Source organism: Takifugu flavidus, chromosome 1 (genome assembly GCF_003711565.1).
Source record: "Takifugu flavidus isolate HTHZ2018 chromosome 1, ASM371156v2, whole genome shotgun sequence".
NCBI lineage: Eukaryota > Metazoa > Chordata > Actinopteri > Tetraodontiformes > Tetraodontidae > Takifugu > Takifugu flavidus.
In genome coordinates this window covers 4,667,476-4,681,875 of record NC_079520.1, presented here as the reverse complement: position 1 = coordinate 4,681,875, position 14,400 = coordinate 4,667,476, and the positions used below count along the sequence as shown (strand labels likewise).

Genomic DNA, 14,400 nt, shown 5'->3' with positions numbered 1-14,400 from the left:
TAGGAAATGAGTATCCGGTACGACGAGTGGATCATGAGATTTTCTTATTTTAAATGAGGCAAAATTGCAATTATTTCCTTTCTCCTTGGCTAATTGTGGACAGAATTGATTCATTTAGCTCAGCTCTGTGTTTCTGCCTGAACCCACGCCTCCCTCTCTGAAAAGGGGTTAATTGTGCTACGTTAAAAGTTTGGATTAGCTCAGGGCAAGCTCCATTAAAGGCAGTTGGCACTCAGGAGAAAGGCTTTTATAAATTGAGAGGTGACATGATGGGCAAATCTCATTTAAGAACCGGCGAGCTAAGCATTCTGCTCCCGCTTCATTACTATTAAATCGCTCAGCAGTTGTAGTGTGGAATGCATTTACGTGACGTCTGCCACTTCTCATGTGGAAATGCTGCAAGGATGCAGAATCGGAGCAAAAATCACTGGAGCAGGAGCGGTTTCCAATACGCTCTGCAGCTGCTCGCGCGTTCGCAGCAGGCTCGGTTTAAGCGACCGACGGTATAAACCAAATAATGCTGCTGTTTGGTAAAAGCTGCAGTTATTTATGATTCATTTCCTGCGTTTTATTAAAACTGAATGCGGCGCAAAGCGTTTCCACACGTGTGGGGGCTCTGTTTGACTGCTGGCAGGCTGTAGTTTGAGAATCCTCAACCTCATCCGCACCACAGATGTGATAAATGCTCTTAGACTAAAAGGCATGCATTAATAAAAAGGATAAAGACTTCTCTTTAGGCATTTACTTAAATCCCTATGAAGGGATTAGTAAATGTAACAATAGCGGCTACGTAGATTACCGTATTTGTACACACGTGTATACACATGTAACATTATATGCATGATGTTGGACATTGTGCCTCTGTTCTCCGCCTGCTGCAGCATGGGTTCGGTCCACTGTTGAGGGACGGCGTCCGTGGGCAGTCGGAGACGACGAGATCGGAGAACAACTTGATTTTAATCTAAGCTGAAGCCGGAGACTCCGGTTTATCTTGCAGGAGTCACTTCTATCCAAGGCTGTCAGGGGATCTGTGCGTCCCTTTGACTTTAAGGGGGGGGAATTATGATCGCAGGCGAGCGCGGGAGCATCTGTTTGCTTTTGTGACACCTCACGGTGGCGAAAATCACCGCGTTTGCTTACTCAGCGCTGTTTGCGGTGGGTGGCGGTGGCAGTATAGCCGCTCGGGGCAGAGTCGTGAGGGGCAGGAATGATTTTTTTTTTTAAACGTGGTGATATGTGACATCCCGCTGACCGCCCAGAGAGGCTCGTGGCCTTGTTTCTTGCCGTTGCTGCTTGGGGCGGACAAAAATGAGTGTGCGTGACACTGGGGAGGCCTGATATCATCATAAGTTAATGTAAAGCGTTTTGATTTGCCATAGGGACACTCCAAGTCTGCAAACATTTCAATTTAATGCATTTATTTTACATTTTTCATCAAGAATGTTCACATCTTAATAGAATGACTGTGAAGATTTGAGCAGCAGAGTTGTGTTTTGTGGCAGAAGTGCGCTGAACCATACATCCACAGCTCCCATGTGCTCATCATCTACTTTTTTCCTTGCAGGTGCTGGTGTGAGTGACATTTGTGCATTGCAGAGGACTGGGAAAAACCCCACTGTGGTTTCTTCCTGAATATTCAGAAGAAGGGTGAGTCCAGAACTGGAATTTTTCAATGCCGTGCTTGCGTAACAGCGAGTTTCCTTAATGACGAACGTTTGTGAGGAGTCTGGCTCAGCACATTTCTGACACATGTGACATGAGAGACAATAAAAGACACCAAAAAAACAAACAAAAATCAATTGAAAAGGCTATTCTGCGCTGTCCTTTTTAATGACTCGAGGCTCGGTATCAATGACGTACATGCAAACACAAGTGTGTTACGTCGGCAGCTCACTGCTCAGTTTAGGTGTCTTTATTCTGCTTTTCCTGGCACGGGAGCAGGGACAGACACCCGGTGGTGGTACTGACGAGAGGTGACATTTACCACCCTCCTTCCACTTCTCATAAACTGTCTCTATTCTCCTACCGGCTGCTAGAGGGAAGTAACTGTCAGACAGGGAAGCAGGGACACCTTGAGAAGATGCTGATTGCTGCATAGCTGCATGGTTGTAGTTCCCAGTGGCGCATAGGTAATCCCACGTTACCTTGTGATGACTTGTCTTTTTTTTTAATCCCTGGAGAATAAGGTGTGGTAAAAATAAATACTTTGAATCCAAGATTATACATCAGCCTGAGTCAGGATCCAAATGCTTTGTGTGTTTGTAATGACGCCCGACGTCTCTACAGGTGCTAAGAAAAGAATTGATGTAAAGTTGTAGCACGTAATCATTGTGGAAAAGATGGAAAATCTGAAATAAACCTCCAGTTTAGTTCCTGTTTCTTCTTTTATGGTCACTCAGCAACAACAGACGGCACAATTCATAGTTTAATTTCTTTTCCCCGGGAGTCTGGTTGCCGCTGAATCATTTGTCTGGTGATTAAATCCTCGTGCCACCAGGAATAGGGCCGGCCGTGCTTCATCAGTGACATTAGCGCCGCAGCATTTGTGTGTCTAATATGCACACCGGTGAAGTAAAATAGGATCTGCTTCAAGGGTGACCTTTGGCCCCACAGCTGCGACGGCGGCGACGCCGCGTGAATACGGATTTGCGGGTTTTGCGCTCCTCCGATGTCACACAAAGGCCAAAGCAATAGCAGCTCCGGGCGCTGTAATATTTCATGCTAATGCCATTTTCTCACTTCGGTTCGAGCACTTCAAGGGCGCATAATCATCATTTTGTATAATCAATTCCTCAGTTTGTCCTCCGGATGCTAATAGGAAAATTTCATCGAAATGTTAGCAGCAGACCCGCTTGGCCGAGCCACGATTGTGAAGAAAGTCAAACTCCCTCTGTGTGTTTGTGAAACCTTGAATGGTGGTGTCTTCGTGCGACCATGTATCGGCTGTCCAGGCGCTCGTAAGCTTGAGTTGACACCAGCGGAAGGATCCTGATTAGCTTGCGTTGTAAAGGATCCATCGGAGGATTAACTGTTTGCTTTCACACACGCTTGACGTCCTGCCTTTCTTGCCATCCCTCAAACTTTCTCGGTCACGCTCACGCACACGTGCGCGCGCGACCTGCTTCGCCTCAGACGGGAGACAGATGGACGTGGAATCAGCGACCGCGTTTGTTTTGGAATCTAGAATTGGAAGCGACGGCCAGATGTAAAAACAGCGCAGTCACGGAGGCGACGCGGAAGCGGAGGCTGGTATCAGCGATAGCAAAGGTTCGAGCCAGTCTGCTCACTGTCACCCTGACGTCTGTTTTACGCTGCACAAAACAAATCCGTCTGAGTGCACCACTGATTAGATTGATATCGAGTCAAAGGCAGGACCGTGTTTACGTACCTTTACTGTAAGATCATGTCTCAGTGCTCCCCAGATTAACGACTGTCTGAAAAAGGATTATTTCCTTCTGACACGTTGTGTATGTGTCCTGGTTATACATTAATTACCTTCTCCTTATGTGACAAACACAGGGTTTAGTGCGAATTCATAATATTTTCTCCACACACACACAAAGCGGCAGTGCACCCAGATGAAGCCGCAGCACTTTTACCACAGATTATTCCGGTTATTTCCCTACAAACGCACCCTGCCGCTGCCTTCCTGCCCCCACCGCACGTTGTTGGAACCCTGATATCAAGTCAGCTTGAGAATTTTAACTGCTCTTCCGCACGTAAATCAGCAATGCTCGTGGTTCGTGATCTTTCCTCATCATTATTTTTCCCTCCATGGCACCCCGGGGAGATTTTAAACATATTTAGTGGGAAACAAAAACCTTTTTTTTTTTTAGTTTTCCTGTTGTCCAAGCACACAACTTTCCCACTTAGATCCAGATAAATTGACAGTAAAATAAATTGTTGGCGTACTTTAGTTATCTATAAATGGAAGTCAGAGGACTGAAGATTAAGTTTGTCTTCAGGTTGATTTTATTTGCTTCACTAGTCATGTGACACGCTGGGTCAAATTGGATTGTTTGGATCTAAACCAATTTTTCTTCTCATCTCGATACTGTCTCAGCCATTACTGGAATTATTTATGGGCTGGCGGGACAGAGACGCTGTGATTTGATCGTCCTCACCTTGATGTGATTACGCGCCAGAATTAGTACAATTACTGCTGTTGACGATTAATGGGATAAGCTGTAATTAAAGCTGCTGATCTCCGCTGATTGGGCGCGTGTCTCTTGATTTTCCGGGTGATGGATCGGCTGGTCATCGTTATGCATTTCTAAAGGAAATTCATTTGTGTCTGACCTCTGCGGATGTCAAAAATTAAAGCCTTTATCTTCAGCTGGTGGCTAAAGCCTAAGAATACTTAATAGTAGCCTATTTATGTCATAACCAGACGATCTTTTGTGTGCAGAGTGGAACAACAATGTTAACCGGGATGTTGCGTCGAGTCCAAGCCCGAGTTAGTGAAACTGACAAGAGGACAAAAGCTACAGCTGGAAACTGTCACGACTCTGCTGTTCGTTCGCTTGCCTCTCTTCACATGACGATTAAAGTCTCCCAAATGGTTTGAATCAGCGCACGTATAGATGCACATTGATCAATACGGAGCCACACACAGCAGAGGTCATCTAAAGGTCATTATTTTGCCGGGTTAATTGAGGCGTGAAACCAAATCTAACTGGATCACATGTCGCTCTGAACATGACCCTTGCTGCACGGCGTGTTGCAGACTTAATACACAGCTTGTGTTTGTATTTTAGTAAAAAATGACACAAGATTTGACAGTTGTTTTGTCCTTTTAAGCCTGAAATCCAGAATTTTCCAATTCCAGGTCGACTGAACCGCCGAAGAGCGCAGCACTGCTGTCAGAGCGGCAGCCTACAGGCAACGAAAAGACACCGAACTCCGGTGTTTAAAATATTAATCGATACGTTAGGGTGTACATCCGACATGCCAGGTTACGTGCACGCTAGTCCGCCTTTTCAGTGAGCTTAGCACCAGCACGCAGCAAAACTCTCAAAGGTAGCCAAGCAGAATGGAAGAAAAGACAGATGGCCCTGATGGCTAAAATGGACGCACAGATGCTGCAGTTAACGTGGGGTCGAGGCCGCAGGACACGAGCCCACATGAGCAGAATGTCAGAGACTGACCTGCACTTTCCCATCTTATTTTTTAGTGTCCACTTGCTGTGGAAGCGGTTTGGTTGTGAACGCGCAGGCCTGCGTATGCATTTTACTTAGCTAATTAATTTAGCGCCGTCCTGCTGTTCTGTTCTTGCATCACTGGGCTCCTCTCGTATGGCTGCACCTCAACACGGTGAGGTGTCACGTTCATCTGGAGCCATTCCCGTTACGCAATAACTGAACTGGTGGGATTTTGGCAAAGTGTAACACGCCCGTGCACGCAGACGCACGCATAGCGAGCGCAGGGTCGGATGGAATTCATGTCGGCGCCACGCTGCATAGACGGGTAAACGCGTTTAACAGCCAAGTTTATTTTAGATTTAGCCTGATCCTGCAGCGAGAAGGTGACAAATCGTGTTTTTGTTCCATCTTTTTACACATTTGCGTGCACAGAAAATGCATTCCTCTTTACACTCATTATCAAGGCTGCATCTAGGTGTCTGCAGCCATGACGGCTCTGTGACAGCACGACCGTGTGTGTGTGTGTGTGTGTGTGTGTGTGTGTGTGTGTAGAGCGCCGTGCTGTTCCCCCATTCCGTCTCACCGAGGTGTTCTTCGAGCCTGTGAAGTTCTCCGATAAAATTAGCGCAGCAAATTAGCACAGATGACTCACTCATTAGCAGCTTGGTATACGTTGGCAGCGCCGTGGTGTTTGCTCATCATTTCTGTTTACTGAAAAGAAAATTCTGTCAACTAAGAAAATGTGTTTGAGGGTTCGTGTTTGTTTGCACCATGATGAGAGTGACAGGATAACAGTTTGTTTTTTTTTACGCGCTCTCTTTAAGCGTCTACTGCTTTTACTTGGAATCGTCCATGCTGTTAGCTAAAATCAGTCCCTGTTCTCGCAGGTTTATCTAAACATCACAGTCCTCGCCATGATATCTTGCAGCTTGGCTCAAAAAGCTCGTGATAATGCGGCTTCAGATTCAGATTGCCAGCGTGTCCTGTTTTCTTTTTATTCCCTTAAAACATATGTGCTCTGCAGGCCTGGGCATGCTTATGTAGTCAAATTCCAAACCATTTGTGATTGCCCGCTCCCTCTATAAAAAATTGATGTGATAGGATGAAAAATGGCTGTTTTCTTGAATATTGCATGTAGGAAATGAACATTTCTTGCAGGTTTTAGTGCCCTTCCCTGCAGTCAGATGGCATTATGGGCCACATTTTGACTGCTGATGTTAACATTGGCCATAGATTGAAAGAATTCCCTTTCCTGCTTCGGCTTCAGTTGTCCTATTTCTATTTCTTTATTTTTGCCAGCACCATAATGTATGTTACACCGAGTGCAAGTAATTGAAAGATGAGTGAATAGAGAGAGGTTCAGAGCACATATCAGTGTCCTGGAGTCAGCCGTTATCATGGAGGCTGCGGACGGGTGCCTTCAAAGACGTGGCTGAGCGGTGATGAGAACCACAACAACAACAAACAGCCCTGGCAGCCCGTGACCTCATTGTCTGCTCATGTAAAAAATCCTGCATGCCAACGATCTGTTTGCATCTGCCATGTTTTAGTTGTTAGTTTGTCCCATCATGTCATTGCATTTTAACTCGCCTACGTGCTCCCCTCGTTCACCTTATTGTAATTACAAGTGCGGGCAATACATCATGCGACGTGCCCCCGTTGTTCCGGAGGCTACAAAGATAAATTGTTCAGCTTGTCAGCATTGTCCCTCTTAGCTTCCCTTTGTTATGGTCTCGCTCTCTCTCTGTCTTTTTATTGAATCCTAATTATGGAACAACTGTGACCCCTTCCAGTGTTGGCGACGCCGTTACATAAACACGGCCTTGAGCATTTTAACACACGGGTCCCGGGCTGTGACACGGCGTACTCGCAGCGTAAACTCCACATCACTTTTCATTCATTCAGAGTGCGCGTTAAGTGCTTGAGTACTCTGCTATGGAATCACTTTAATTTAAACCCAGAGACATTTTGTGCTCTGCGACCGACCCCAAATCATTCTCCCGTTTGGGTTATCCGAACGTTTTTACGAAAAGTGACCCACGAGGCCGCGGCGGGCTGGAGAAACAAAAAAAAAAGTACGTTTTTTTTCTGAGGAGAGGACATTTTGTCATTGAAGGCCGTTCAAGTTCAACAACGGCACATTTGCCCATAATGCTTCGCAGCACATCTCTCTGGACTCTAAATTAGCCTCACATCTGCTGCTGCTCTGTGCCAGCAACACATACACACACGTGCAGACGAGCACGTAAAACCAAGATATGGCCCGTTTGAATCGATTAGGCTGTCATAAATAACGTGATGATGTGCTTAAACAGGGATAATAGAGCGAGTTACTCTCACCGATTGTTTCTGTCACTCGTCCCAGTCTGGGCTGCTGGAGATGGAGCTAAAATGGCTAAAGTGGAGGTGCCCAAGTACAACGGCACACGGTCCTTTTTGCAATTCCTGGTAGAAAATAACTCTTTGCAGCCCCTCCGCAGTCTGTCATATGAGAATTGATCCGAATGACACGGTGAAAAACGCAATAGATTGCAAATTTCCAGAAGCGGTGGGGCCAAAGGCGAACCCCCGCTGCTGTACACCGGCCATCGGCAGGCTTTCAAAGTCGGCTGTGTTCGCTGTATCAGTCAGTGCCGATTGATTCATTTTAGTTTGCTCATTATGGGACAGTGATTAAAATTGATTTTTGGCAACTTTATCTACTGCAACAAAGCGTTGTTTATTTCACAGCGGTGCCAAACATTGTTTTTTAAAGTGTTTTCATCGCTGAAATTGAGGAAGAGGGACAGAAAAAAAAGGCTTTCCTGTTTCCCAAGTAGCTTATATGGACTCCTAGTTGGAGCGTTACTATGCAGATGCAGATGCACAGCGTCTAAAGCATTTTCAAACAGCACTTTAAAAGTGGCCAGCAGGGATGAGGAACTGGCCGTTCCATCAAACGCTCACCCTTACCAAACTAAAATAGTCACCCTTATGTAAGCGGGCCTGCGCCTGCTGCAACGAGATGTCAAATTCAGTTTTTGCCGCGTAACGGCTTCAGATCCTCCTCAGAATCCGGCCATTAAGCCAAAACGCCAGAGAAAATGAGTGCAAAACAAGGTCGTCTGGCCGACGACGTTATTACAATATAATCCCTTAAATAAATGATCAAAATAGGCCTCAGTCAAAATTACTGGGATAATTATTTTTGCCTCCGACAGGGATTTGTTTTGTTGTTGATTCTGCAGGTCGACGGCTTCATCAAATCGCCGCTCTCGTTATTGAAGCGTTCTGCGGATCGACGGCGTCTTCGTTCCTCCGTGCAGCCTTCTTACGTTCCCCTCATTCATAGACAGCGCTCCGCTCCGGGTGCAGTGACACACGGACGCCTGGAACACTCGGCGCTGGTTCCGCTGTCACCCAGCAAGTGTGTAGTGTTCAATAATTTACAGCTGGAACATGCAGCATTAGAGGGAAGCGGGCACGTCTGCAGAGGCCTGTTTAACGCAGGGTTGAGCCCTAACGTCTGAAAGAGAGCGTTGTGGCCCGACACCTTTCGGGTTCTTTTCAATTCCAAGGTTTATTTTGGACGCATAATCCTTTCTTGCGTAGATTGATTCATGTTTGTTTTGCTCGTGTGGATTCGGAGTCTCGGGATGAACGCTTCAAACACCGGGAGGATAATGGAAGCTGCTGCAAGTTTTGGGTACCTGGTTTCCAGTCGGGCTTCGGATCCTCGCTCCCTGCCTGCGTGGATCTGATTATGTTGCGGTTCCATTTCTATTTCCATTGTAAACCCCGCGCCAGTTCTGAAATCGAGTGCGTCGGTGCACGTGCACGCGTTGTCTTTTCTTCGTTTTGAAATCCCACGCGGCCACCGAACATCTGATTTTCCGGAGCACGTTGTGAACGCACGTAATCGCAGAGGCGCATCACTCTGGGTCCCAAAGGTGCTAAAAGGTCGTTTTCTTTCACTCCTGAACGCGCCGGGACCCAGACGAGGGCTCAGGTGGCAGCTTCGGACGGATGCTCTGGGCAGTCGTCATGCAGATGTTACTTGGTGACTGCATATGTGTGACGGCGCGCTGATGGCCAGCTGCCCACTTCAGCTTTGGCTCCCTCCCAGGTCGTTGACCCAGAACAGACGAAGAAGACGGATCAACACGCAGGAGTGCGGCGGGTCTTTGACCTCCAAATTTGGACTTCTTTCACCCTTTGATCCAAGTCCAGTAGTAGAAGTCCAGTTAAAACACCTACCTAACAAAATGTTTCTCACTGTGTGTGTGTGTGTGTGTGTGTGTGTGTGTGTGTGTGTGTGTGTGTGTGTGTGTGTGTGTGTGGTGTGTGTGTGTGTGTGTGCATTCATTATCCTCACTGCTCCACTGCATTGCAGTGCAGTAACAATATTTCGCTAAGCTAACTACTGAGCCCGACTTCCAGATTCCATCCCGGGCTTCTGGACTAATGTCCTCCGTTCATCTTGCTGGCCCCTTATCTGTACTTTTAATTAAGTATCTAAATTTTTTGCCACTGTTCTGAGAGCGATTTCTTTCCCCGTGACCTCAGGTGTCCCTTTTGGTCTGCGCAGCGCTGGAAATGGAAGGTTATTCTGTCAACAAGGGCGCACAACAGGGAGGCAAGATAAATGGGCTGAGAACAGAGACTCATTCATCATAGGAAACAATGCTGACATCTGTGTTGTAGCATATAATAGAGAGGTGGGACCTGCAAAGGTGAGGGGATGTAGCCTGCTTAAGCACGCCAGGAAGAGGCGGGCAAATTCAAATGTAGATCACCAGACGCACCCGACGGGCTCTTCGATTCCACCTTTAGAGGAAAACGCCGGTCATCAGCAGCTGCTAGGAAATGAAACGTCAGGTCGTTTCTGCCGCCGTGTCCTAACATTTGCTGAGTCATTACCGGCATTTTTATAAGAGGTTGACAAAAAGATTAAAGCGTCAGAAGGTGATCGACAGATTACAGGTGCAGCCGTGGACAGTCGACACTGGCGCACTATTAAAGTACGTGATTTTAAACCGGAAGCCTGAAAACTGGAGCCTGGATTTTGTTCTTGTTGCCAAAGTGTTGTTTTGGTCTCCTTGTTGGGAAAATTTGCATGAAATGCACATGAAACCATGTCGAATAGTATTAGTATCCCAAAGTAACTGCGTCCTAACTGGCTGTGCCCTTCACAGATATCGTGTTGCCGAAGGGAAGGGGGGGTAATTTGGGCAGAGGGGGGTGTCCACCTTATGTTGCATACAAACACCATATGCCAAAACCCCAAATCCACCCGCCCTGCTGCCGTTCTGTCCCAGGAAAAGCGCTGGATGTTGGTTCAGGGGTGGACCACACCCAGCAGTGGGAGCTGATGGGAGGCTCCTGGAGCCACGGGAACTCCCTCAGGAAGAATCCTGTCATTCCTATTTTCAGCTGATTTAGTGCAGAAGCAGCCGGCTGTGGGGTGAGTTAAGGAGTAAAATATTGCAGGTGGTGGATGATGCAGGATTAACAGGGAGATCTCCGATTTTTGGAAACTACCGGATGAATTATCTTAATCCAAATGGAGCTTTTGGATGATGGTGTACAAGTTTTCTTCTTGACAATCATTGGCATGTATTTTTAATTGCTCTTCAGGCGGGAAAACAAATACCTGCCCACATGTTTGTGGCTTGCGCTCGTCCCATTCCCACAGGTCACTCATACATGCACATTTTGATCTGAGTGATCACCAACAAAAAGAACACGACTATGAATTATATTATAGTTCTAGATTGTTTCAGGTGTTAACAAAATTGCTCAACATTTTCTGAAATGAAATCTTAAAAACGGCGTCCTCAAGTAGACGTTTCCTTGTAATTAGGAATTTCCACTCCTTTGCGATCACGTGTCTGCCTTTAACCATTCTGTGGCGGTGGCGCCCTCTGCTGGACACACGGCGGTACAACAACAACACGGCCAGAAATCACACGGTTACATGGAAGGAGGAAAACAAGTCAATGTCCAGGTCCCATCTGTTTACCTAGACGGTTGACATACTCACACGCGCACGCACACACTCATTTCGCAAAAAATGAAATAGTTGATTAAAGATGTATCCCTAGTTATATGTAAGAGAAAAAGGTAGGTCAGAGACGGCATTTACTGGGGGTTGAATGAGTGTGTGTGTCTGTGTTTGTGCTAGGCCGTTGGCCTAGTTTTTGGATGGGGGCAAGGATTCATCGAGGGTTACAGTCACGCACTCCTCTTCTAGCTTGCATTGTACTGGATGCCTCTCTTTCATAACCCATCTCTTTCATAATGGGCCTCCATGGCGTGATTTTTGTTCAGCCCTGTTCAAAACAGCGTTTTCCTCCTCCTGCTGAGCGCCAGCCTCGCGTCCTCTGAACCTCCCGTTTGTCTCTCCTGTCCATCTGTCATCTTTCTCGCCAACTCAACATAAAACCTTGATGCCGTGCTGCCGTGGGGAAGTCCACACCTGCGTGACCAGTTTTCAAATGTCAGTTTTTCTTCATGTTTTCTTCTGTGCGATGGAGACGGTTTGGTTCGCTTGGCAATGGGGTCATTTAAAATAACGAGCACACTCTGGCGTAGTGGAACACTCTTGTTTACTCTGTGAATAAATTCCAAGCCTAAATTTAAATACCAACTAAACCTTTTGAAGTGCCGCCCTGTGTTCAGTAATCCCGCAACAAAGTTCCCAGAATTCCTGGCAGAGTGGTTATGTTACCTTGAAGATTTTTTTTTTTTTTTTTTTTACACCTGCAGTAATCCTGCAGTCGTCTTTGTCGCGGAACGTTCCAGAGGTGTCCCAGAAGTGATTCTCCCTTTCGAAGACTTTTCTTCAGGTTGGAATCTGCAGCACTTTTGTCGACTTGCGAGCACCAAATAGGGTTTTTTCCCCCCACTAACAATAGTCTTTTCAGTTGAAGGAAGCAGATACTTCTGTCTTACGTCTGTCCTCAATTTATTAGCTAAAAATGTAGCTGTTGGCATATATATTAAAATTCTTGGAGTGTAGATCTTTTGTATCATGTATTAATCATCAGAATTCCTAATTTGTAGTAGAATTAAAATGCCTAGCACTGCTTTCCGAACTCTGCCCATTTGAGTGAGAAATGTAGCCACAGATGCCCATAAAAGTCTTTTTCTGGAGATTTGTGCTCTGATCCAGCAGACGGCTTCACCGTAGTTGGTTATAAAGCTCAGTGGTGAAACTTTCGAGTTCATCATTGTGTTGTTTCCTAGCTACAATGAACACCACAGTTATATGAAACTTTTAAAGTCAGCCCGGTGTCGTAAATTAAAGGAAACAGAGCAACGTGTTGTTAGTCTCCTCTGCAGATACACGAGACAGTTCCCCTCATTGCCTGAATGCCTTTTTCTGTTCTATTTCTTTTCTCTCTGTCTAACTTGGCTTGACTGGCATGTGTGGTTTGCCTGTCTAACCAGAGTCCAAATCTTTACCTCCTGGAAGTAGCCACAGTTTTAATGTGCTGCAACACATCCTGGCTGAAAAGAACACCAATGGCGGATCAATAGATCACTAAAATAATAAATAATGACAATCAGAATGTTGAGGATAATCTCATCAAACGTATGTAGCTTTGTGGTATGTCGCTCTTTTGAACGCTATGCAAACCGCTTTTTTTCTGTTTTTGGCCCTGGATGTTGCCAAGAGCAGCGGTCTCGAGAATGATTGTGTTGGACTCCTCTCATTACACTTATAAGCATCCGGCTAAATCCCGACCAGCCACAAACATCTGACTTTGGAACAGTTCAGTCCAGTATTAGAACAGGCAAACATTGGCTCCAGGTCAAACCTGGAAAAATTGCAGCTAAAGAATCATTTACTGTGGTAACTCTGCTGTTGCTTTTTACCCACATTAATCTTTTTTTTCTCCATCAGGTTTGTCCAGTTGCAGACATCAATCCAGAGGTAGGTTTCATATCTCCTTTCCTTTTTCCAAATGTCAGATGTGTAATACCAACGTTTGTCCGCTAGATGGAGGCAGAGTATTTGTCTGCCTGCTGGGTTCCGTCCATCTCCCAAATACTGTATATAGATCTTTATACATAGAAGTGAATAAAATGTGAGATACAACTAAAAAAGGTGCCATTTTTTGTTATTCTGATGGTAAAACTATTCACAGGTGAGCCTATTGTGTGTTTTCATTTAGAGGTTGATGAGGCAGGTTGTTTTGGGGGTCAGCCTATCCATGATGGACAAGTGACGGGAAGTTATTTCAGCACCAAACCGAAGCAGCAGCTGTCCCCTCCTGCGTTTTCACACCTCTCTCCTCTCTCGACCAGTGAGAGGGCAGAGATGGAGTGAACAGAGGCGGGAGACAGAGGGAGGAGGAGGCAGAACAGGAGGGAGGGAAGGAGAGTTGTAGAAACATAGAAACACTGCAGGTGTGTGGGCATCTGAATATCATCATATCGGCAGTGGAGACGGGGCCAGAGGACCAGCAGCCGTCCCAGTGAGGTCCTCGGGTCGTTTTAGGCGAGCGGTTCTTTAGATCGTTTTCAATTCAGACTATTGGTGGTATGAAAGCCATGGCCCTGCTGACCGACGGCACACAGAATCTGGGCTCCTATTACTGCCTGATCCGGCGCAGGTTCAAGAGGAGGCGCAAGAAACGCTCCGAACGCAAAGGTAAAACCGGCTCTCATTGACGGAGAGCTGCCCGACTGGGGTTCATGTTGTTTAGGAACTAGAAGGAAGTACAAACTAGAATTCTTGAATATTGGTCATTTTTGGTTTACTCATCATGAAAAGGAAGTTTCTTGAGCTTGAAATCTGTGTTTCTCAGCTCATCAAAAGTAACTGTAACTTCTGTAACTTAAACAGTGTGTAAGAGGCATGTTTGACTATAAACAGACTAAAAAGCTAAAGGATACGGATGATTGGTTATACAGAATGTTCTGAAGTGTTTCTTCATCACAGTTACCCTCAGACCAGAGTCATTTCCACATAATCCATATGTTTGTGACGGCGTCAGCTGCACGTCTCTGCGAGGTCGTGGTCTCTGGTCAGGTGACAGGAGCCATGACCTCTGAGCTTGGGAGGTTAGCCCAACAGCTGCTGATGCTGCGGTTGTTGCTGGTTGCTGCTGCTGGGTTAGTTGCTCCATCTGTTAGCATCAGCAGCCTCTTTGCAAGCTAACGTCAGCCTGTGAGTGGGGTGTTTGTGTGTCTGATCCCGCGTGCTGTCACTGGAGTCAGAGACAGATTCACGTCCTCCCCGGCGGCTCTTCGCCATCAGCAGATCGAAGCG

General features: G+C 46.3%; 1 protein-coding gene across 7 annotated transcripts in view; it reads left to right on the top strand.

Annotated features, from left to right (window-relative positions):
- Positions 1-14,400, top strand: part of adarb1b (adenosine deaminase RNA specific B1b) — a 52,984-nt gene that overhangs the window by 20,685 nt on the left and 17,899 nt on the right. For 4 of the 7 annotated variants that reach the window (XM_057033890.1, XM_057033899.1, XM_057033915.1 and 1 more), the window contains 2 exons: positions 1,565-1,647; positions 13,030-13,059. Coding sequence is in view for 1 of the 7 variants with exons in the window: in XM_057033880.1 (XP_056889860.1) it covers positions 13,671-13,779 (109 nt within the window). In the remaining 6 variants the exon portion in view is untranslated. Of the gene's footprint in view, positions 1-1,564; positions 1,648-11,888; positions 11,969-13,029; positions 13,060-13,091; positions 13,780-14,400 lie in introns of those variants that run through there. The other 3 variants (XM_057033923.1, XM_057033933.1, XM_057033880.1) reach the window with 3 other exon arrangements.